General features: G+C 29.8%; 1 protein-coding gene across 15 annotated transcripts in view; it reads left to right on the top strand.

Moving 5' to 3' along the window:
* The window catches only part of LOC106868340 (RNA-binding protein Nova-1), a 42,273-nt gene that overhangs the window by 10,467 nt on the left and 8,044 nt on the right, over window positions 1–23,762 (top strand). For 8 of the 15 annotated variants that reach the window (XM_089365092.1, XM_089365094.1, XM_089365089.1 and 5 more), the window contains exons 2-3: window positions 1,669–1,719; window positions 19,540–19,653. In XM_089365092.1, the coding sequence (XP_089221218.1) occupies window positions 1,669–1,719; window positions 19,540–19,653 (165 nt within the window). The remainder of the gene's footprint in view (window positions 1–1,668; window positions 1,720–19,539; window positions 19,654–23,762) is intronic. The other 7 variants (XM_089365099.1, XM_089365100.1, XM_089365097.1 and 4 more) reach the window with 1 other exon arrangement.

The following is a 23,762-nucleotide window of genomic DNA, read 5'->3' as shown; positions in this document are numbered from 1 at the left end:
AGTCCCACTTCATGACTCTCTGGGCAAGTATCTTCTACTATAGTTTCAGGCCAATCAAAGCATTGTGAGTGGATTTGGTGGATGGAAATCCTGTGTTTTTGTGTATGTTCTCCACTTGACAACAAAAAAGACTGGTAGAATAATCACCAGGCTTTTAAAGAAAAAGAGTTCTGTGGTTGCCCCAGCATAGCTGCAGTTCTAATGACTGAAACAGATGAAAGAATAATATAAAGAAATAAATGACAGATCAGTTGTTGTTGAAATAACAATCAGTCTCATACTTAAAATGAAACCTTTTCAATTTTCACATATATGTCCTTCAGTTTCATATCTGTTGACCATCAGATGTCTTATTGTACCAGGCCGAATTCAGAGTAGGAATCTTCACTTCTAAATTATGGAAGTAATGTCTTTATCCACCATATTACTGACATATGTTCCCATTGATTAAGAAATAAGGGGATTCTTGTTCGAATCCAGGAATAAGTGGTTGGTGATAAAGAGATATGTATTGTGTATAAATCTTAGATGTTTCATTACTTCTTCAGAGTGTAAGTGATTTAAAAAAGAAAACTGTTGAGAGGACTATGCTGGTTTGGCCAAGTGTCAATCTAATTGTGGAGGGAACCTGTGGAAGGAGTGGATGTGGGATGAAGTGAGAAAGTATCTTCTGTATAGAGGATGAGCAAAACTGGAGATCTGGAAAAATTGATGATGGATTTAGGAACTTTGCTGTTCCAAAGAAACTTCAAAGGAAAAAAAAAAAAAAAAGGCCTTGATAAAATTTTTGTGTGGAATAGTATGAAATTATGTAACTGTCAAGGTTCACTTAAATTTTGATTTAACAGGTGGTATTTATATTGTTACTCATCATCGTTTAACGTCTGCTTTCCATGCTGGCATGGGTTGGACGGTTTGACTGGAGGCTGCACCAGGTTCCAATCCGATCTGGCAAAGTTTCTACAGCTGGATGCCCTTCCTAATGACATGAAATTGTCTGAAATGTCCTCATCTCAATTTTTTTCTTATTTGGTATCAACTCTTGTTTAAAGTTTAATTACAATGTCTTTTTGTATGTACACACACACACTTTCTGTCAATTTAGGCATCGTTTTAATAGAATAAACTATGAAAATAAATCTAGATATATGTAATGTATAAATTCAACTTAAACAAGAAACCTTATTTGTAAATCAGTAGTAACATATGCCAGTGGCTGGCAAACAAAAGCAATATTCCCTTCGTTCAGAAATTGTTTGCTCATAGGAAGTGCTTGATAAATGATAGAATATTAAGGCTAAGATGTAACATAGGCTATTTTATTCCATTGCACATTGTCTTACACAATTTGACAAATTGAATTCAGTGTTAAAAGAAGCTACAAATTGCCATATGTTTTTGTAGTTTATATAAAAATGCCAGTGATTTAATTTTTATTGAAATTTTTACTTATTGATATTAACGCTTGGTTTCGAAGGATAAGGGCTTTACAAACTATTTTGCATTAGATATCATCTTCTGTAAAAAAAAAAAAAAAAAATTCTTACATTTTACTCAATTTATATTCATATATCAGTTAGTTGGAAATTGAGGTTTTCATAAAGATATTTTGTGAACTTGAAATAAATATTGTTACCCTTTTGTAGCTCTTTACTTGTTTATTTCTAGGTACTATTGGGACACCTGATGACTACAGCTGTGAATATAAATCTGATTCAGGTAGGTTGACTAATCTTTACACACACAAGTGAATAAAAGTTATGCGTATGTGTACGTGTGTTTGTAAATATATTTGTATACATATATTTATGTATATGAATGTATTATGTTCATGTGTAATTTGTGTGTATATGTATGTGTGCATATTTGTGTTTGTATATATGTGTATGTGTGAATATGTATGTATACATGTGTGTGTGTACATGTATATACATGTTAAATGTGTATGTATATATATATATATACACACACACACACAAAGTGTATATATATATATATACACACACACACACACACACACATACTCACAAATAGACATGAGCTACATATATTTGATAATTAGTTCTGACGTAACATGAAATTATCAATATTCTGTCTTGTATCTTGTTAACTTAGCATTGTCAAACAGTTGCATTTGTGAATATGCATTTTTTCCCCTCCCCCATTTTGTACAATTTCAACTATCATTCATTGCTAGTTTACATTAACATTGCAATCATCTGTTCATTTGCTTTTCATTAATTGACTAAAATTTCATTGATATTGCCAGAATTGAATTTCCGAATTTTTATTATGAAGAAACAAAAAATATCCAAAGCAAGAATTTTAATTTCATTCCTCCCAGTTGAAGATGGAATTCATTCTTTTTTTTTTTTTTTTTTTTATCAAATTCATTTTAACAGATTCACTGGAAATATTACTACAATCTGAAATTTCATCACACTTCATGAATATGTTTGCTAAATCTAAAAATATAACTACTTTTCAATGATTTTAAAACTTTTCTTAGAATTACATCAGGATTATTGTAGAGCTTTAGTTAGAATGAAATCCAAAGAAGTTACTTTCACATGTTTAAGGATGAATATGAATTTTAAATATGGTTATATCTAATTCATACTTTACTAGTTATCCCAGATTGATCAAATGCATGCAATTATTCCTATACTAAAACGTTTCACTTTAAAAAAATATTTTTACCAAGTTTGTTTGCTCTTGCATTTTCCATCAAAATTCACATCTGATTTATAGAATTTCTTCCAATTAAGCATTATTAATATTGGGCTTGTTTTTTTAAATATAGACACTTTGACAAATTATGAGTACCATCATTTAGCAAGAAAACATTTCAGTTTATTGGTTTTTCTACATTAAAAGGAATTTCATTTGTCAGGGAAATAAAAATTAATATAACTGGTTTGTGACTGATACTTAAAATTGTAACAACTGTTATCCAAGCATTCTGGAATGTGTGTGTGTGTATGTATATACCTATAGATTTTGTTGCTTAACAATTTTTGAACATTGGTTAAAAAATTATACCATTACACATGAAATTTGCAGTTATGTCTGCTTAAAAGGAGATTTACCAAGAAAATTTTTAAGATATGAGATTCTGGTTTTTGAAGTAAAATAGGGAATTTCAGTAAACATGCCCACTGATTATTTTTAAATGTGTGTGTGTGTGTGTGTGTGTGTATATATATATATATATATATATATATAATATTACATTTATTCAATGTGTTTGTAATGGATGAACATTTATATTTTACATGCGATTGTGTGCAGATTTGGTTAAATTATGAGGTTTTGATGGCTGAAAACAATTTTTTAAAAAATTTTAGAAATAATGATAATGGTTATCTGATTTGTAACATTTTTTTTCCTGATAATTTTTCAGTTTTCTGAAGGAATGAATAACTTACTGTTGTAAGTTAATGTTACAGAGAGTAACAGTAATTGTATGGTCAATATAGGATATTGGGTGTGTCATTTATTGGTGGTTTATAAATGTTATATGTGGTTGTATAGTTGAGTTCCATTGTGCAGCACCTTGGGCAGGTGTCCATTATATATTTGTGCTTGTGTGTGCCATTGTTTTGACATCATGTGATGGTTGCAAGTGAGAGTGTCACCATCATATATGTGATGTTTTCAGACTTCCATGAAAAACACGTCTAGCCATGCTTCAGAGAATTGTCTGTCCCATGAAAGGAAGGAAAATTGATGTTGAAATGATATGTATTTAGTATTTGTATGTATGCATCAAGCATTTTACAACTAGTCTATTTTTGCACTAATTGTTCAGTTGGTGTCTTTGCTGGACAAGTTGCTCAGGAATAATGAGAGTAGTGGATTTGCAGAATGATATCTAAAGTCAATTCTAATGAAATATTTAAAATGAGTTCACCTCTTTTTGATTCATCAAGATGAAGTATGAGCATTAATATACATTTTTTGGTAATTCTGGTAATGAAATGGAAGTTTGGTGTGAATAAATCTTAGAACTTTTTTGTATCATTTAAAAACAAAAAGTGAAAGCCTAGTGAGAATCCTTTCCCTCTTCTTTACTGCCATATACAGAAACATTAATAAGGAACTGTTCAGTTCCCACTTAGTTCTCATTTTTTTTTTGTGCTTTCATATTAGTTTGTATGTTAACATTAAAACACTGCTAATTATGACTAAAAGGAAATGTAAAATATAAAATTTAATGCAAATTTTCTTAGAACACAAGAATTACAGAAGCAATCAAAAAATAAACTATTACACTTGAAGTAGTATTATAGTTAAAAACTTTTTACCCAATAAAAGATAAAAATGATAGGGAATTTCAAAATTAATGGATTGAATACCAAATAAAACTATTGAAGTACTTTGTTGCAATTGCAAACCATACTACTTTTAGCGGACACCATGACTACATAGTAAATGCTGCATGAAGCAAGAACTACTTGAAGAATGACTTAGCAACACTTATCTTTCCTTTGTTTCTATAGAAATTGTCTGAATGGATAACATTGTGGTTTAGTTAAGTAAATATTGATTATCTCACCAACCACTTGTAAATATAATATCCTGTAAATATAACATCCTGGATACACATTTTTTTTATTCATAGTCATTATTCAAACCATAAATATGGAATCTAGAGGTGCAAATTATTTGGTTTGTAGAAGATTGTTCATGGGTGGTAATTTAATGGTTTGCAAATGAAAATTAGCTAAAAATCTTGATAACCATTCCCATCACATTACAAAATGACCCTGTCCTTGTTATAGGAATATGGTAAGTATTTCATCATTATCAAGTTAACATTTTTCTATTCTGGCACAGGTTTGCTGAACAGATTTTTTTTTTTCTACATCTGTCATTTCATCTTGTAAACTTAACTTTCTAATCTCTGAATATGATTGCTTTGAGTTTTCCTTCGCTAATTTTATCTAATTCATAGCAATTTTTATTTAGCATGTCATCTATTTTCATTACATGTGCATACAACATGATTATTTCTTGCATGTACCAACTAATTATATCAATACTTCACTAATACCCACCCCATATGTCATATTTCCTTGCCATTACATAACATTTACTTTTCACCCTTATTCTATCATTGGATCACCTCAGCATGATTAAGTGCCCTATGTTATTAAGCATTGCTACTAAGTAAATCACAATAGCAATCAATTTATTTTACAAGTAACTCATGCTGTTAGTCACATTGAGGAATTTGGATTATGCAAAGTGTTGACTTTATCAACATCAAATTGCAGTATGGGTTTTGTTTCCCATTAACTATACAGCATATTTTGTTTCTCATAGTATCATTCTACGTAGTGAGTTACTAACTACATCAACTTTTTTTTTTAAGTATCTTTATTACTGGTTAGTATAGTGTATCATCTGGGACATATCTATCTTGGATGCTGTTGAACATCATTTGTATAGTTACAAATATTCTCTGTTTAACTTTTATTATACGTTTTCATGTCCCTTCTACTTGATTTATTGATTTATTACACATATTCCCTGGCTAATTGCTAATGGAAGAAACCTAAAGAATGACCAACTGTTCAAACTGTCAACTTGTTCTGTTTCCATTCTTGGTGGACTTGGATATTTAAGTCTTCCATTGTTTTGAAACTTGCTTAGCTATTTGTCATCAAATCATTCTGAAGGGAATGTATCAGTGTTGAAGTATAAAAAGATTGATTGAATTTGGTCATTATATAAAATGAAAAAGGGCAATCCAATGGTAGATTAGAATAAAACTATATTTCTGATGAGCTGATTGCAGTATTTTACTTTAAGGATATGGACAATATGTAAAATGGCAACATTGTTATTACAATGAATTTCAGTTGGTAAACAGTCTTTTGAATTATATTAATTATTGAAGCAACTGAGTATTAAAGAAATAAAATTTTTGCAAAACTTAATTTTGTCATTCATGTTTAGTTTTATTATAAATTTTATCTGTAAAAAAAATAAATAAAAAATAAAAAAAGAGTGCCTTATCAAAAAGGTTCTCTGAAGTTTTTTTCCCCGCAATTAGAATTCATTTTCTATATATAATGTAACCGGAATCATTGACCATTGAAAGTATGTATGCGCTTTCTTCAGAATAAAATTTTGTTTGTATTGCACTGTCATTTCCCCCCCATTTTCAATGTAACTTTTCATTTAGTTATCTCTTCATTTTAGTATAAATAGTATTTAAAGCATAAATGTGCAGGATGTGGAACCTGGCCCTCTAAACAGTTTTTTTTTTAACTGCCAGCATCTTCAACAAGCTTATTAAAATTGACAATTTCATATTTAATCTTTTCATCAACTAAAACAATCAAGCTGCATGGGTTTTCCTAACCTGTCTGTGTGAACATTTTTTTCTAAATATACAGATGCTTTCTTTTTGGCTTGAACTCAGATCTTTAATTTCTAATGTAGGAGACCTCAGTGTTCTTATCTACAGAAATATACATTTGAGTTCATAAGCTCTGAATTCTCTCATTCTATCTGAGAATATGTAGCAAAATATGCTGCTTTATCAAAATTCAATCACTTCAAAGTTAATTTAGGTCTGCAAACTTACGGCTCAAGCAAAATAATTTTGAAGCCACTTTTTTTTTCCTATATTTAAATCATTTAGCATACATATAACTATGCAGGCAGGGATTAATCAATGTTTTATAACACAGTTTCTGTGTCCTGCTTCATTATGTATGTGAGGGATAATTTTTCTACATTTGGATCTTTCATTTATGACATTTTAGTCAACCTCTACTGCAAGCTTATATTTCTGTTTGCCTATCATTCATTATCTACTCAAATAGTGTCTCCATTGCAGCATCAATCATTCTTTGTTCAACCATTTTCTCATCTTGCATTCAACCTTCCTTAGAAGTTGACCTTGCTCATCAAACAATCAATATTCGACATCTTCCTTTTCAGTTACTCCAGATGGTTTTCGTTCACTATCCATATTTCATTGCCATTATGTGTTTTCACATGATTCATAAAGATTAGTTTTTTGTGCAGAGGGAAATATTTTGTTGTCAGCTGATAGCATTCCCCTAAATGTCTTCTTCCAAACATAGTAACTTTGCTATCATTAGCTATGATCATAGTTTATGTACATCTACATTAAAGTACTAGTTAGAAGGGACAGTGATGTGGATGTTACCTTGTACACTGTTCAGTTTTTAGTTGCATAGCAGATAATTAATAGTTTGTTGGCTGAATTAGTCAATCTTAATTCTGATTAAATCCTATAAACAACTGTCATTTCTAATTGCATCCCTGTTTACTTTAGAAATCTGTTTCAACAGATACCCTGCTATTATGCTAGTGATTTTTATTTTATAATGCAATTGTGTTTCCAATATGCCAATCACTGGTTTGCTACACTTGTGATGGTAGCAGCAGCTCAAAAGAACAAAAAACAACTCAGAGGATTTTTATTCAAGAGCACTATTGCAATTTTCTTGCCAAAATATAATGGTGAAAGATCCACATAAAGCACTTCTTCAAAATGAGTAACAAAATCAATAGTTGATATGCAGTTATACGGTAGATGCTTACCCAAAATGCTGCACATTCGGATTAAATCTGGAATCACTTGGATGCAAAGCAACAACTTAACAGCATTGCCTGCTTGGATAAAATTTATTGCTGGATTGATATATTTTTTGACAAGATGAAACCATCTAAATTTCAATCTTATTGGATTAGAATTTTCTCTGCTAGTGTTTTTTCTTTGTTCATTTCTGTATATTTTACACTTACAAAAAAAAAAAAAAAAACCCAGAAAAGTTTTGCATGATTAGTTTTCACATCTTGTGTACATTTCTAATGTTGCCCTAATTACTGAATCTGAGATGAATATTTATGTATTGTTGACTTAAATAGTTAATTCATTCCTTCTCATGTATATGTCCAGGAATTGTATATTTAAATATCTCACATAAAATCTCTTGAATCCGTTCTTCAATGGAACATTGATTTCATCTGAAAGCACACTGACGTATTCCTCTGTTCTTCCATCGAATTTCATTATTATAACTATTTATTTTTAGAATCTTTATAATTTAATTTACAGTTAGTTGGAAATAGTATTTTTATTGAGGTTTTTGCTATGAGCAACTAATATTTTGAAACCTCAATGCTATAGATATTCCAGTACCATTCATAAATTAAAATTTTGAATGGTTGTTCTTTTGCTGTAACATAGACTAGCAACTGGTACTTTATGATGCCTGGATCATAAATCACTTATATCATGCAAGTGATTGACCTTTTAGCATCTAGGTTGCACTATCAAATATAATTAATTTGCATTGTTTTGAATTAATTATGCATTATCTTGTAGCTTCAGAATTTTCATGATGTGATTATCTTACCTTACATTGTAGGGTAGGTGTGACTGGCTAGTTTGAACATAGAACAGGTAGAATATTTAGGCCAGATATGGCCAGTTTAAATGCTAAAGTGTTAAGAAATGTTTTTGTCTCCACTTCAGTTGACCTTTTTTCTTTAAAGATAACAGATTTGTGTAATGCTTTTTTTTTATATACAAACCGCATGCAGACGAGATTTAGCATACTAATTTTAAGTGTATTTTCCTTTTTAGAGGAATAGCATGCTTCATATGAAATTATGCAATGAAACATTATGGTAGTAGAAATAAGTGAATCTATATAAACCACTCTACATGTTAAAGCAAGAGGATTTTCATATCTTTTAAACCCTTATAGTTCATACAGTGGTATTTTTGTGTGTGTGTGGTTAAAAAGTTTGCTTGGCAACCATTACATGTAGGTTTTCAGTTCAGTCCTATTGTGCAGCGTTTTTGGCAAGTGTCATCTGCTACATTTGTTGACCACCCATGCTTTGTGAGTGAATTTTGTTGATGAAAACTGTAGGAAACTTGTAATGTGTGTGTGAATGTTTATGAAAATTAACATTTGACTTGACTTATTGCTGCCAGTGATATGTTTTCATTCCTTTCAAAGATGTGTGGAATAAAAAAAAAAATTCCTTACTTGAAAATCAGGTAAAGTTTGGCAACAGGAAAAGCATCCAGCCATAAAATCTTGCCTCTTCTTCCTGTCCAACCCACTCTAATATGGGAAAATAGATGCCAGAGAATGTTTGTGTATATCTTTTACTTTTGCATTTGCAAGTTATTGAATTTGGTAGGGTGGAGTAACAAAAATATTTTAGGTTCTTCTGCAATTTTATGAATAACAAAATATTGACTGAGACTACACTCTCTGAGTGGTTGGTGTTAGGAAGGGCATCCAGCTGTAGAAACTCTGCCAAATTAGATTGGAGCCTGGTGTAGCCATCCGGTTGCACCAGTCCTCAGTCAAATCGTCCAACCCATGCTAACATGGAAAGCGGACGTTAAACGATGATGATGATGAGGAGACATATTAAAAGTAGTATAATTTATTACACAATTAAATTTGACTAAGTTTGTAAACTGTCAGGTGAAATTTAATGGCTTGGTCAAAAAGAAACATGTATTGTTATTGGTCAAGAGAGTTCCAGCTGTTATCACCTTGTCTTTATATGTCAAGGACTCCATTCCCCAGGTGTAGGCTCTCTTGATATGTTTGCAAAATTGTGATATACAACATGAATAAAACTAATTTTAAAAGACCTGAATAGGCAAGTGTACTACACTTAGTCTGCAAACCTTTTTTTCTCTTATTTTGCAAAATTTGACTCTTGTTTGAAAGTAACCTTTGGGTGTAATGTTGGAAAGAAGTCCCCATATTTTGGTTAGCTATTATTAGATTGAAAATAATTCTGTTAAAATGAACAGTAGTTGCAACAAACATTTTTGTAAGCATTTTAACTAAGATTTGTGTCTTGTTGGTTTGAAGAAGTAATCCTCAACTAGCATGTTCAATTGAATAACTTTTCTCAGTTTTATTCATTTAACATGAAGATGTTAGAATTAAAAATTGTGTTAAGACCTATCATGAAACTGATTCTGAACAAATATGAACTAAATCAGTCTATTTACTAATTGCTTCACTGAAGATTCCAATAAATAATTGAAAGATGGTTTAGCTATGATCAAATTAGATTGAATTGGCAGTTATTAATGTTAGATAGAATGCTCTGGCTTCAAATACCACTGAGGTCAATTTTCATGTTTTTGAGGATTGGATTGACAGAATTGTTACTCAAATGAGATTCTTTTTGGTTGCAATGTGTGTTTTGACTCTGTATTTTGATTTCAAATCCAACTCCTCACTGGAAAAATGGTGATAGCTCTTTCAGGACTTGTGACCATAATATTGTGTCAGCAATTTGAAAACCAGAACTGCTTAAACCATCTGTGGTCATGTTGCCAAAGCGACAAATACCACCATAAACTGCTTGTTTGTTAATAGTTACAAGTTAGATAAACACTTATATATCAACAAATTGTTTACTTTGCTAGTATACAACTAGTATTCTCAGAGTTAATTTTCTATTCTTGGAAATTATGGGGGGGGGGGGGGGTTATATTTATTTTCAATATCCTTTCTTTCATGGAAAGTGTTCTACCATTTTTCTTAAGCTAACTCTGAATTTGAATAATCTTTGAATGCAGTAAATAAAAGAAATGCTACAAGTATATCAATGTAGTTGACTTGGAAATGAGTACTCCAGTGTCTGTCTAATAATGTTAACTGGTACAGTGTGAACAATTTCCAGAAAGTATAACATTAAATCTTTAAAAAGTATTTACGTTTCAAATTTTCAAAAGGCATTGGACTCGGTTACTTGTCTTCGTGATTCAAAATCATTATTCCAAACAATAAAGGGAAAATTCATTGGTACTTAGGGTCAGCAGAAAATATGATTGACAAATTGGACCAAATAAGTGCATTGTTTGTTATACTTCTAGTAAGCTTTTCATGTAAATTTTTGCCTATAATAATCTACTGAAAATATCTGAATAACAAATAGCCAGAATGAGTAGCCTAACTACACCTCTGAAACTACTTATGTGATCTATCATGTAAACAAATATATTTAAATGATTTACATTTCAGTTTTGAGACTAACATTCTATAATTGTTTTATGGAGATGATCTAAATTCATAGTTATTTTAGAATTTTGAAACAAAATGTAGTAATGAAAGAGTTAAAGAAGTTTAAAAATACTTATTACAAATAAGGATTTTTTAAACTTTGAGATTTTATATTATCCATAAGATTTTCTTGCTGGTCCTTTGTGGTCAGTTTTCTGTTTAATTTCCTGCTGAACTAGCAGAATTTTTAGTGACAGAACAAAATGCCTCATGGTATTTCTTTTGGCTCTTATATATTCTGAGTTCATATCCCACCATGATCAACTTTGCCTTTCATCCTTTCAGGGTTGACAAAATAAGAGTGCCAGTCAAATATTGAGATTGGACTGCATCGACTGACTCCTTTCTCCTAATATTGCTGGCATTGTTCTTTAATTAGAAACATCTTATGAAAACATGAGCAGAGGTCACAGTGTGGAAGAAATAAGTGGTTTGAGACAATTGGGGTTGTATGTGAGATAGGGAGGTGTTTACAGATGTTTTAAATTATTTAAAACATTGAATAACTGACTTTTTTTAAAAGTACCTTTTGGTGGAGTTTTTTTTCTTTTTTTTTTAAAGTAAAAAGAAGTGATTCTGAAGGTTGGTAAGTCTTCCAACCTGTATTAGTTGACAGTCCTTAAGTAAATATTGTGTGGAATTGATTGTTGAAAGACAAATGTGTATCTAGGCTTAAACAATTTCACGAGTGTAGTATGTTAGAAATTTATTTCAAATGAACAAATGAAGATATTTTAAGTAGTTATTAGGATATATATATATATATATATATAAATAAATATTCCTACAGAGTTTAGTGTACTAATTCAGCAAAATTAATTTTTAGCATGTTTAAAAGATTAAGTTGAAATAAGTAAACATTGAAAATATTAGATTGTCATCTTCAAGTACTATTATTCTCTATGAACATATTTTTGAGTTAGGACTAAGCTTTTGATACCTTTTATTTGTAAATATTGTTACTATTTTTAAGAATAGCATAAAGGCATAAGTAGCTCACAAATACCACCCTTCAACCCCTTTTATAGTGAATTTTTTTGTGCCACTCCTTAATACAAAAAAACAAAATAGTTTGCTTCCACAAAATTCTTCTTTCTTCACAGTATTTATAAAATTAGAAGCCATCTTGATTTTATTAAACATGGCTATATGTTCACCTCTTTTCAGTCCTCAAAGGCCTCACCCACCTGAGAAACACTATACCAGATAATGAAAGAATGGGAGTGTAGACAATTAAAATGTTAATAGTCGTTTTGTTCATGGCATATTACTCTAGAAATAGTTTTATCTCAGCTATGCAGAGGGCATAAATCACTCCTAATTTGACATTCACCAAAGACAAGCATTTTTGTTTTAGATATGAAGCATATCTTTTCTTTTATGAAACCAAGTCCTTTTCGCAACATAACAGTTTCATTCTAAAAAGTGGTGACCGCCTCCAGTTTTCTCTTCACACTATTTGAACAAATTTCTTTCAAAATTTTAGCACAATTTCTTGCTAAAATTATGTAGTGAGGCTTTATAAAGTAAAGGAAAAAGGAATCGACATATATTTCCCCTTTGTTGGAAGGAACTTAGCATAGTCTATGAAATATATGCATTGTTAGTATTATATAAAAAATAGCTGGTAATAGTATTTTGTATATCTTGTGTATATGTGAAACTATGTGTATGTCTTAATTTGATTTGATAATTACTGCTGCATCTCATCATTTCATCCACTTTTACTTTTCAATGAGTTTATAATTTTTAAATTCTAAAATTTGTATAAGTAACTGAATTATATAAAATTTGATGATGACTGTAGTTTAAATTCTGATCCTTCCATTAAACTATCAAAATAACTTTATATTGGTGCTGCTTCACACTTCTCACTCTTGTTATCTAGCTTATTTGCTTGATATATTGATTTGCTTTTATGAGTGAAAATGCTTGTCCCAAAGCTAATTAAAACCTGATACTTCAGTGTATAAAGTTTTGTTGGGATGCTAAGTTCTTGACAATTATATCCAGTGTCTAAGCGTAGTAGTACTATTTCCAAATATGGGGAACAATAGTTATTCCTTTCTCTAATTCCTCAACTATCAGCTGAATATAATTCTGACAGAGATAATAAATTGAGATTAATTTCAAAACTTGATACCTGATGGTATCAATGAAAGAATTGAAAAATGATCAGAATTTTGCTGTCATCTGAACTTAGGATCAAACTAATTATTTTATAATCGAATTCTTCATTTTTTTCTGATTTTTATAATTGTACCTGTATTTCAATTTGTCAAATTGTTCTTATGGCTTACAGCCTAATCACTCTTACTGCTCTTGCTTCTAAACTGTCCTGATTTTTTGCCATTTACTTATAGAAGTATGTATATTTAATTTTACTTAACAGTACTGTATAAATCTGATTACTTAACCATTTTATTCATGACCCAGTATTTTAAGAAGCTTCTATTTAGATTACACTGATAATACAGGTTATAATTTTTCTTTATGAACTTGTTGGTCGAGTTAATGAAACAATGTCATCTAAACTACTTGTTTAGAGATGTTTGCAGCCTTGTAAGTTACACTGGGTTATGTGTAACGGTAATTCTAAACTTGGTTGAAAACAATATTTTAATATATTTCTATTTCAATAAGAGTCCATATAAAAAGTCATCATTAAAGACAACAGCAGAGGCAAGAAGCAGGAGTGCAGCTGAAGCCAGTGTTAAACTGAATGGAAGAGAGAGCTCAGTGGACAGCAGGAGTGGTCCATATTAAAGGGAATTTAGAATGAAAAGCAGTGATGAGCAAGATATTCAGAATTGCAGACAGAGCTAACAGTCTATTTTCTAATAGATTTTTTTCATGATCAATATTTTCATTCAAGGAATATTGAATAGTATTTTTAGTAGAAAGTGATTATTTTCTAAAGATTAACATATCTCTAGGCTAACATTGCATTTTTTTTATATTATGAAAATATAGTCTTCAATTTTCATCCTTTGTAACTTAATACAAAACATCAGAAGCAGCACTCAAAAGTTCTTTTTATTTCTCTGGTTTATTTTTTCCTTTCTTGCTCACTGTAATATAATCCTTTGACATTGAAAAATCATTTGAGTTATAGAAATTAAATTTCTATAGGGCATCAACAAGATTCATTATTGCTGCCAAATTATGTAACAAAACCTGTCTAATTTTTCAAAATTAAACGAACAATTCAGATTAAATCTTGGAACAAAGCTGAAAGAAACCAGTTCATATTAAAAGGAATGTTTTAGTCTCTTAAAGTTTGTTAGTTTCATACTAAATATGATCTGCACTGATATAATATAATCATCCCATCTTTCCACCTCAAAAGAGCCCTAAAGGTTGTCTCTTCCTTCTTGGGATTTTTTGAATTTTTATTGACACCATTACTAATTGTTGCAGTGTATTCATGCTCACCATAATTTTAATAATGTTAAGTTGATAAATATGTCTCCAATCTAACACAGGGTTTTTCTGTAAGAGAATATCTTAGTGTTTAATATTTTATTAGATTTAGCTAGTGTGCTAATGACCACAGTTGTCGTTGGTTGTAGCACTTTCATAATCAAATTAAAATTCTCAACTGAAACCATGTTGTTATAAGACAGAATGAAAACTGCTTGAATTCTGGTTGTATTTCAAACATCAGTAAATAAAAAATTTAATACAAACCTCTGTAAAATACTTATTTTAAAAATACATTGAAGCACATGAACAGTGTAATGTTGGAAGTAGAACAACAGAGCAGATGACAAAGACAGAAAAATGGGTTTGATATTGTTTGAAAATGATTAATTACATGTAGTTTCCAAATTAAGTTAATGAAACACTATTGAAATGTGAGTGATATTCAGTATTAGTTTGTCATTGTAAATCATGAACTCTTATCAATTAATATTGTGTAGCCTCTGAACTTTATATTTGAGCATTTATTTGTTAAATGTTATTACAAAAATTGGTAGATTAGAAGACATTTGTTAACATAATGTGCTGCATTGAAGCATCTGATGTTAGAAACATTTATAATCAATATATCTGCATAGTTATTATGCTAACAAAATTTTTTGATCTGAACTAAGAAATTGGTAAATTTTGTTTACATTACAAAAATGAAGAACTTGAAAAAGTATTTTGAGCAGAAGTAATTTTTTTTATATTTTGTAAATCTCTTAAATTCTTGGTTGTTGGTAACCTAGTTTTTAAAATCTTCAGATAACATGAAAGATGGTAACAAATTTAATGTACTTACTCTTCACTAATATTAAAAGATATGGAATTGTTTTGTAATTATGTAATGTATTGGTAGTTGAGTTTTAAAAAACAATTTCATTTATATTTCATGTATTAAAAAAGAAAATATTGAATGTTCAATCAAATCCTAGTTACATCTTAACTATTATAATTAGATGATTTGTTTTTAATTTTTTTAATGCAAAGAATAGTCCATTTGTATTTTTTTTTTTCTGTAAAAATGGTGTAGCCTTTTATATTTTACTGAATCTTTTTTTTTCTTCCATTCACACCCTTTATCTCAGAATTTTCAAATAACAGTAAAGTTTTTAGATAATGTAACAAAAACTTGATCATGTGAAATATTTTTTAGTTTAAATTTTAGTTGAAAATTTGTAATTTATTGATTCTGTCAGGTTAGCCCTATAAAATCTAAGTGTCATTTTCTTCACATTATTGCTGAAAGAGAATGTCTTGAATTAATATTTCTGGTTAATGTAAACTGATGTTTAAAGAAATCATATTACTGCCCATCATTGCAGGAACTTCAATGTTTACAATGAAAAATATCCTCATGAATCAAATAATGAATTACGAAACTGCTGAGATACTTAGCGTAAAGTTATGCTAGGCATTATAAAAGTACTATTCAGAAATGACAACCGGAAACGGACCTGTCTCTCTTTTGTGCCTCAACAGCACATATAATGTTGCTTACAGTGTTGGGCATTATTTTTTAAATTTCAAATGGAACCAAAAACAGCTCTTATTCATTATATATGTACACACATATACATGCAAGATCTTGCATAGAAAATTAATATCCACCCTACATTCTCTACTGGTTGCTACTTACTAAGTATGTATAATTTTTGTAATGTGCCATATTTGGGTTTTAAGTAAGATTTCCATTTCATATTTCAGCTACCATATAGTTACTATCTAAAGGTTAGCAACATTAATTTTTCAGTATTAAAATAAATTTGGTAGCTGTAATTTTATAATTTCAGATACTATATTCAGGACATTCTCTATGAACTGTTGATATCCTGATACTAAATAGTTATTACATTTAAATTTATTCTGCATTTGACCTAGTTGCTAATGCCATTGGATTACTTTCTCTTCTATTAATACTAGCTTATTGTTCTTGTATAGTGTAAGCTGTCTTATTGAGCTATGTCTGGTGCTAGTAAACAACTCTTGCTGACAAGCTACCTACCTGGCAAGCAAATAGGAATCAATAAAAGGTTTTTTTTTTTCTTGTAAATATATATGTTAATATATTCAAGTTATTTCTAAAATATTTGTGTGGAAGATTGATGCAATTATTTGTTGTAATTATATATTTGTTTTAATACAAACATTAGGATTGATTTAAATAAGTTTAAACTATATTTATGATCTGTAAACTTATTAAAATTCATATTGATTTGATGGTGTATACGTGTGTATACACTACCTTTTGGAAGAAAAATTACCAGTAATTAATATTATACTTTTATATTCACAAGAAAATGCCTGTCAAAGTTAATTACCAACATAATTATGTTTAATGCTTGATTCACTTCTTGGAGTATTAATAATTTAGCATGCAACCTTGATTCTTCATATCACATTTACATTGATTCCATAAACATATCTCAAAATATAATCGATTGGAGTCAAACCAATCTTGTCTCCTTTGGCAGTATAAATACAGTCACTAGGCATAGAAAGAAAACATACCTTACCCTCCTAAAATTTGAACAAAATGCATCAAGAACCCTCAAGATAGATACTGATGCCAGGCCCCATTACTAAGAATTGCTGCTGTCAAAACGCTTTCAACACAGCAAAAACTTTATCTCTAAGGCGTTTTCTTCAGGGTTGGAAAATAAATTTAAATCAAGGCCTTTTTCAACAAAACTTAGGTGAGACCCACAACAAAATATTGCTTTCACATCTAGGTTAGTGCGGTGGTTAAACATACATTCTAAATTGCATTGTAAAACAAAAAAAGGGGGGGTGCCTATTTGATTGGCATGAAGTTTTCCTCTGCCTTTTGTCACTACTACTTCAGTGATCTCTGCACCTTTCGATTTGGCTTAATCTCATATTCGTCCATTTCAGGCACTTCCAACTTGTTCCTTGCTACTCCCTCCTGTCAATCACAGATCCTGCACTAACTACTACATCTTTCTTCCTAGAAATATTTCCATATCCTTGTTTTCCCTGCAGACATCAATTTACAACTGGGGGAGAAACATTAACTGCATTGACTTTGTCTTAGAGGTTGTGTGCTAATCATTGACTACTCACTTTTCCACACCAAAATAGGACCAAAAATAAAAGTCAATATTTTAAAAATCACAAACTGTTGCATTTAATTTAAGAGATCTGTGAACAATAAGTCTAGAATATGTTTGTTTTTAAATATTTCATTATGATAATGAATATAAATGGATTAGAAGTTAAATATACAAAATGACTTCATCTGAATTTTCAGTGTTTACATTTAACAATTTTGATCTACTTAAAATCACAAGGTCATGACTTCTAAAGGATTACATTGAAAATATAACTTGCAATTAAGTTCATGTGTTACCAGAATCATGTGGTTTGTGCATTTAAGTTAAAACTTGCAAAAGTCAATGTCATCATATAAGATAAAACTTCATCAAACAGTGGTAACGAAACGATAAAAGAAATAAACTTACTCTAGTAATATATAACTACCCATTATTATGAAAACCATGTTTCATGCTTACATAAAAATATAGATTTTTAAAACAATAAATGAATTGAAATCTACATAGATCTTAACATTTGTTGATATGAAGATTCATGTTTAGGATCATTTCATTTCATCTCATTTGATATTTTCCTTTCTAGTTGTGTGCATATTTTCAAATCAAACTAGTTCATTGTTAGAAATATTTGATTTTTAATAAAACATTAAATATATTTGACAAATATTTCTATAAAATATTGAAATTTTTAGGAATTTTTTTTTTTTTTTAATCTTATAAATTAATTGAAATACTTTATACAAATTGCTAAAATATTGAATATTGATACTTTCATGGTTTTCTGCCAGAACATTTGCTTTCTTCACTTTTCAAAATGTTTTTTTTTTTTAATGGTTGCTTGTATTGGTCTATTTAATGTTTTAAATATATATATATATAAGATACATATATATATATATATATATATATATGTTATTTTTTTTAGTATATTATCTAAATTCTAATATATTGAAATAGTAAAAATTGCTAAATCATATCAGTACTTTATGAGAAAATGATTCTTTACAGCACTTAGAAATTCTTCCTTTGTGGATGGCAAACCATCAACTTTGATTGTAGTATTATTAGGGGGTCAGATATTGATGTTCCATACTGTTTATATTTCAACTAGTGTGGAAAGTGCACAACTTATATGTGGATAACTTGGGCTCTATTCAAAAAAGAGAGGAAAAAAATCTACTACAGCAATAGTGCCAATCAATTGCTTTAAGCCATCTTTCAGAGATGAATGAACAAAGATTTATAATAATTAATTTTAATTTGCTTTTAAGTTTCATTTAATTCTGTTTTTATTTATTCAATTTTCCTTTTCTCTTTTTTTCTGGCTCACCTTGGTACAACTCTGTGATGCCTGTTATATTAGATGAAATACAGTAACCATGCTACTGCTGGTAATATAATTCTGAAAACTTCTGGCTTCAGTATCTTAGCAGTTAGCTTAGATATCTTTTAAAGTCTTCCATATAGAAGTTATATTTTAATTGTATATTATGAAGATACTTTGGTAGGAAAATGGGAATGGATTTAGGAAGTTATTGAAGCCAGTCTTTCTGAATTATTTTTTTTTATATTACAATAATATTAGGAATGCTGCTGTTGAGTACCTATCTTGAGATTTGATTATAATAGCAGCAATATTCCTCACTTTATGCATAATCAAAATGCATAAAATATCATTCATTTGAACTCTATTTACTTCTTTCTCTCTTCACTTTTCTTCTTACTCTTCCTCTCTCTTTTTTTTTTTTCTTAGTTGGTTCAAATTTCCATCTTCGACAGTTTTAATCCGGGTAACAATTTGTATCCAAATGATGCATAATAGTGTAGACATTTATAGAAACAAACATTTATAGATTTTATTTAAATTAGGCTGAAAGTTCCACTCAATGGTATCTTGATAGGTATTGAAAGTCAGGTCTGGGCACCCTCATATGCATACGAAGATTGTCAACCCGGGGACGAACCGTTGAGACATAATATGATGGCTTCTCTTCAAATTTGGCACAAAAACCAAGGTGAGCCATGAATGCATTGCTTTGATTTTTCCCATAGCCAAATTTTTCATTTGTTCTCATTACAATATCTGTCAGGAGAATGATGTCACTTGCCAAATTTAGCATAATTCTATTTTGTGAACGAGTGGATAAAACATGCATGTCTTAAATAACTTTTTAAAAAATGGTAAAAATCAAACATATCCATGCTTTTTGTTTGTGTCTAACATTAAAGTTTCAGGTGGCTGACTCTGGACATCACTGTTACTTTTGTCCTTTTCCCTTCGGTGTCCATTTATTTCCATGCAAAATTTTGCCTGGCTTGATTGGAAATTTGCAATTATCATTTTTTCAAGGCATTTATGTAATGAGATTTCAGAAAAACTTTTAATGCTTTAAGCCCTTGCCTAGCCTTCCTCTTTAGTGGCTATTAGATTCTTTATTTCTCAAATTGACAGCACCATCCTTATACATTTATGGCCATTGCTTGTTGCACACCTGTAATCTAATTTTTTTTTTCATTCGAAAGTTACAGTATTGTATTCTAGATTTAGTATTCCTTTTCTGTATTTACTAACAAATTTTATTTTTCCTTATATATATTCATTAGTTTACTTAATTTTACACCAGATACACTTTTAATTTTATCATATATAGTTTAGATGGTTTTGAACCGCTTCTATAAAATGATAGCAGTATGTGCAAGTTCCAGTGTTTGTAAGTGTTCATTTAAGTAGATATCCTTAGCAGTGAGTGTTGAAACCTTCAAAACTTAGGGCAAGCCATAAATAACTAATGAATACGTTGATTCCAGCGTCTCCCCACAAGCCTAAGGCTATTTATTTTTAATGATATTGGGTTTCACACATTCTATGTAACTGAAAAATTTTCTCAGGATAATCACTGGATCTTAATGTAACATATTTTGCTTTATGACAAATGTAATTAAAATATACGAGAATAGTTGTGAAGCACTTGTTTTATGGAATAAAAATAATGTACAATTACAAAGATGTGATAGGAAAGATTTGCTTGTGAATCTTGTTTCCACTATTAAAAACCAAAGAATAACTTCTATCACAAACAAACAAACAAATGGTATGGTCCTTAGTCCATGCTTGCAACACATTCAGAAATTGAGTTTTGAATCACCATGTTAAAATTTAAAAAATCAAAAGCATCATCTTCCAATAGTTGAAAAAAGTAGGTTTGTGTACGGAGTAATAAAATATTCCATAATTGATTTCTGCATTTATGTGACTGCCTGACATATGCTACACTGCAATAAGAATATATGCTCCATAAAATTGGGAAACCAAAGTTTATACACACACAGACATACATGTCACTGGCTATAGTAGTTTTTCAATTGCCCTAATGCCCAAGAATGGCATATGCAGGCAAAAATATCAAAATCAATATTTCAAATGTACTGAAAATAGGAAGAAATAGCTTACAAAATTACAAATGATGGTGAGAGATGGTACCAGTGAGAAATTTTTATTACTTTATCTTTTCAAAAAAATTCCTCTCCCCCACTTTTTTTTCCCTAGCAGTTGTTAATAAATTTATGGATAGACAAAAGTTTATAACTGAGGTGTTTTATTAGTTCGTTTATTTAAAAAGATCTCCCTTGGCATATATTTCACAAAGACTTATTTTATTTTTTAAAGGTACATGTGTAGGCATTATTAGTTGATCACTTTAGACTGCTGAAAAATGGCAAGATCTGATTGAATATCTATTTAGAATGTTCCACTAGTTTCCAGTTTACAACATTTTCATTTATTTTTACTAACAGAGACCTGGACTACATTTTCTTTTTAACATTTAGCAACCATGGCAGTCTTTTGATCTTCCTCTCCCTTTCTTATTTTTTTTAAGTTTATAAAAATGTAGCTCAGAAAAATGAAAAAAATTATTCCTTGATCTTGGTTCTCATAAATACGAGTTCTGAATTTTCTTTTTAAACAATTTTATATTTCATTAATCGAAATTGACTTTGTCTCACATTTCTTTTCTGTACTCAAATGCAACTAATATAAAATAATTCAACATTAAAAAATAAGCTATTTATATAACATTTGCTGTGGTTTTGAACATATATAATGCATATATATGTTATATATATTGTATATATTATGTATATTTTATATATTGTATACATTATATATATATTTTGTATTAACTGTTTTTGCAAAATCTCATTGCCTAATACTAATTTGGATTTTTTTTTTCTATTAAAAGCTGAACTTATTTCAATTTATTTTAAATGACTATTATTTATTTTAATCAAGGAACATTTTTATGTTTTTCTATTACTATATTAGGATTTACTACATCAACTGTGGCTACAAATTAAAATTATATGCCATTGTAGTAAATAATTTTAAAAATGTTTTACTTTTAGTATTGAGTGATTATATATTTAACTCATCTGAACGTTATAACCAGTATTTTTCTTGTGTAGGTGGGGTAAGTCATTTTGGCAAATCTACTCCTTTCCAAACAATACCCATTTAAGCTTACTATTTTGCAAGTTACTAATTTTGGTATATAGCAAGTTGATATTGACACCATATAAATTAACCAATTTTTGGTTGATAGCCAAGTATCTTTGCTTCACCCACAGTTTCTATCTTAACAATAAAAAAAGAAAATCACTTTCCTGGCTTATGAATAAATATATATGTATATGTCTGCACTCTTTCTGATTGCAGTGTAAGTACTAAATAAGCAGAACATGTCCACAAAGGGAGCCCAGCATTTTTTTTTTTTTTTCATTTGTTTGTTCAGGTATGACTGCATGGTGCAGAAGCTTGCTTCTCAACCACATGATTTTGAGTTCAGTCTCACTGTGAGGCACTTTAGGCAAGTGTTTACTAAAGCCCTTGGTTGGGCTAAGCCTTTTGAGTGGATTTCATAAATGGAAAAATGAAAGGAGCCTGTTGTTTGTGTATCCCAGTATTGACATTGTATGATAATAGTAAATTTGGTGACAAAGGTCATCTACCTGTAGAAAATCTGCCCTTGCATTCTTTGACTCATGCAACTATGGAAAATTGGATTCCAAAATTGTCATTTTTGAAATTTTTAGCTGGTAAAGCAACTCAGTGGAGGCTCCTTCATAAATGTAAAACTAAAATTGTTAGTACAGGAGAGGGTTTTTTTTTTTTTTTTTTTACCTGAGATAGAAAAAAATTTACCCTTTTCAAGAATTCTCTATTTCAGAGAAAAGGTCCTTGTAAATCTCAGTTGACTAGTTTTCCTACTGGGTTTGGTTTTGCTATATAAATTAGCAAAGCTTAAAATTTGTGGTTGCTGACACTTGGGATAATATTCAGTCAGGTGTCTGGTATGTTCAAATGATAGAGTAAACTACCTTTTAATATCAATTTGCTGATATCACCACAGAACCATTAAATTAATCATGGTATTTTCTATTAGTTATAATATTGCCATATTTTCAGAATATTTGTTAGTGCGTAGTATTTCACAGAGACTGATGTTGATGAACAAGTGGTTAGTGTCTTAACAATATCCACCTCTTTTCATATAGAAAGTCCATATCCTTGCTATGGATAGTTTAGTTATTTGAGGATGTTTATTATTTATTCAAGCAATTGCATGAGTAAAAGCTGAGATTTTATGCCAATAATGTTAGTGCAATCTCTAACCTACACACAACACGTTTTGATTCAAGCCTTTGCTGATGTGGCACGTTTCCCCCACCTTTGAATAGTGTTGTTTACAAATAATTGCTTGATTGTATTTCACCTTCCTCTCTTTAGAGCCAAACTTCTTTGCATAAAGTTAAATTTCATTAAAGATTTTGATTTTTCTCAAAAGCCAAATGCCACTTTAGCATTGTATGGAAGAAAAGCCTTATGAAATTTAATAATTTATAAAACTGAAATCAATATAATGAATTTGGTGTTGCTACTTCTATTTTTATCATTGTGCCATTACTGATTTACTACTACTTCATTTTTTTAGTTTTGAAAAGTTTCCTGATAATTTCTGAATCATTTCTATTTTCCCTACTATATTATAGTAGTAGTACAGGAGAAATAAAATACAGCTTTACTATTTTAACTTCCTGCATGTAAATATATGGAAGAATTCTGATA

Source organism: Octopus bimaculoides, chromosome Z (genome assembly GCF_046866305.1).
Source record: "Octopus bimaculoides isolate indiv1 chromosome Z, ASM4686630v1, whole genome shotgun sequence".
NCBI lineage: Eukaryota > Metazoa > Mollusca > Cephalopoda > Octopoda > Octopodidae > Octopus > Octopus bimaculoides.
Note: the sequence above shows the minus strand (reverse complement) of the source record. Positions and strands in the feature narration are given on the sequence as shown.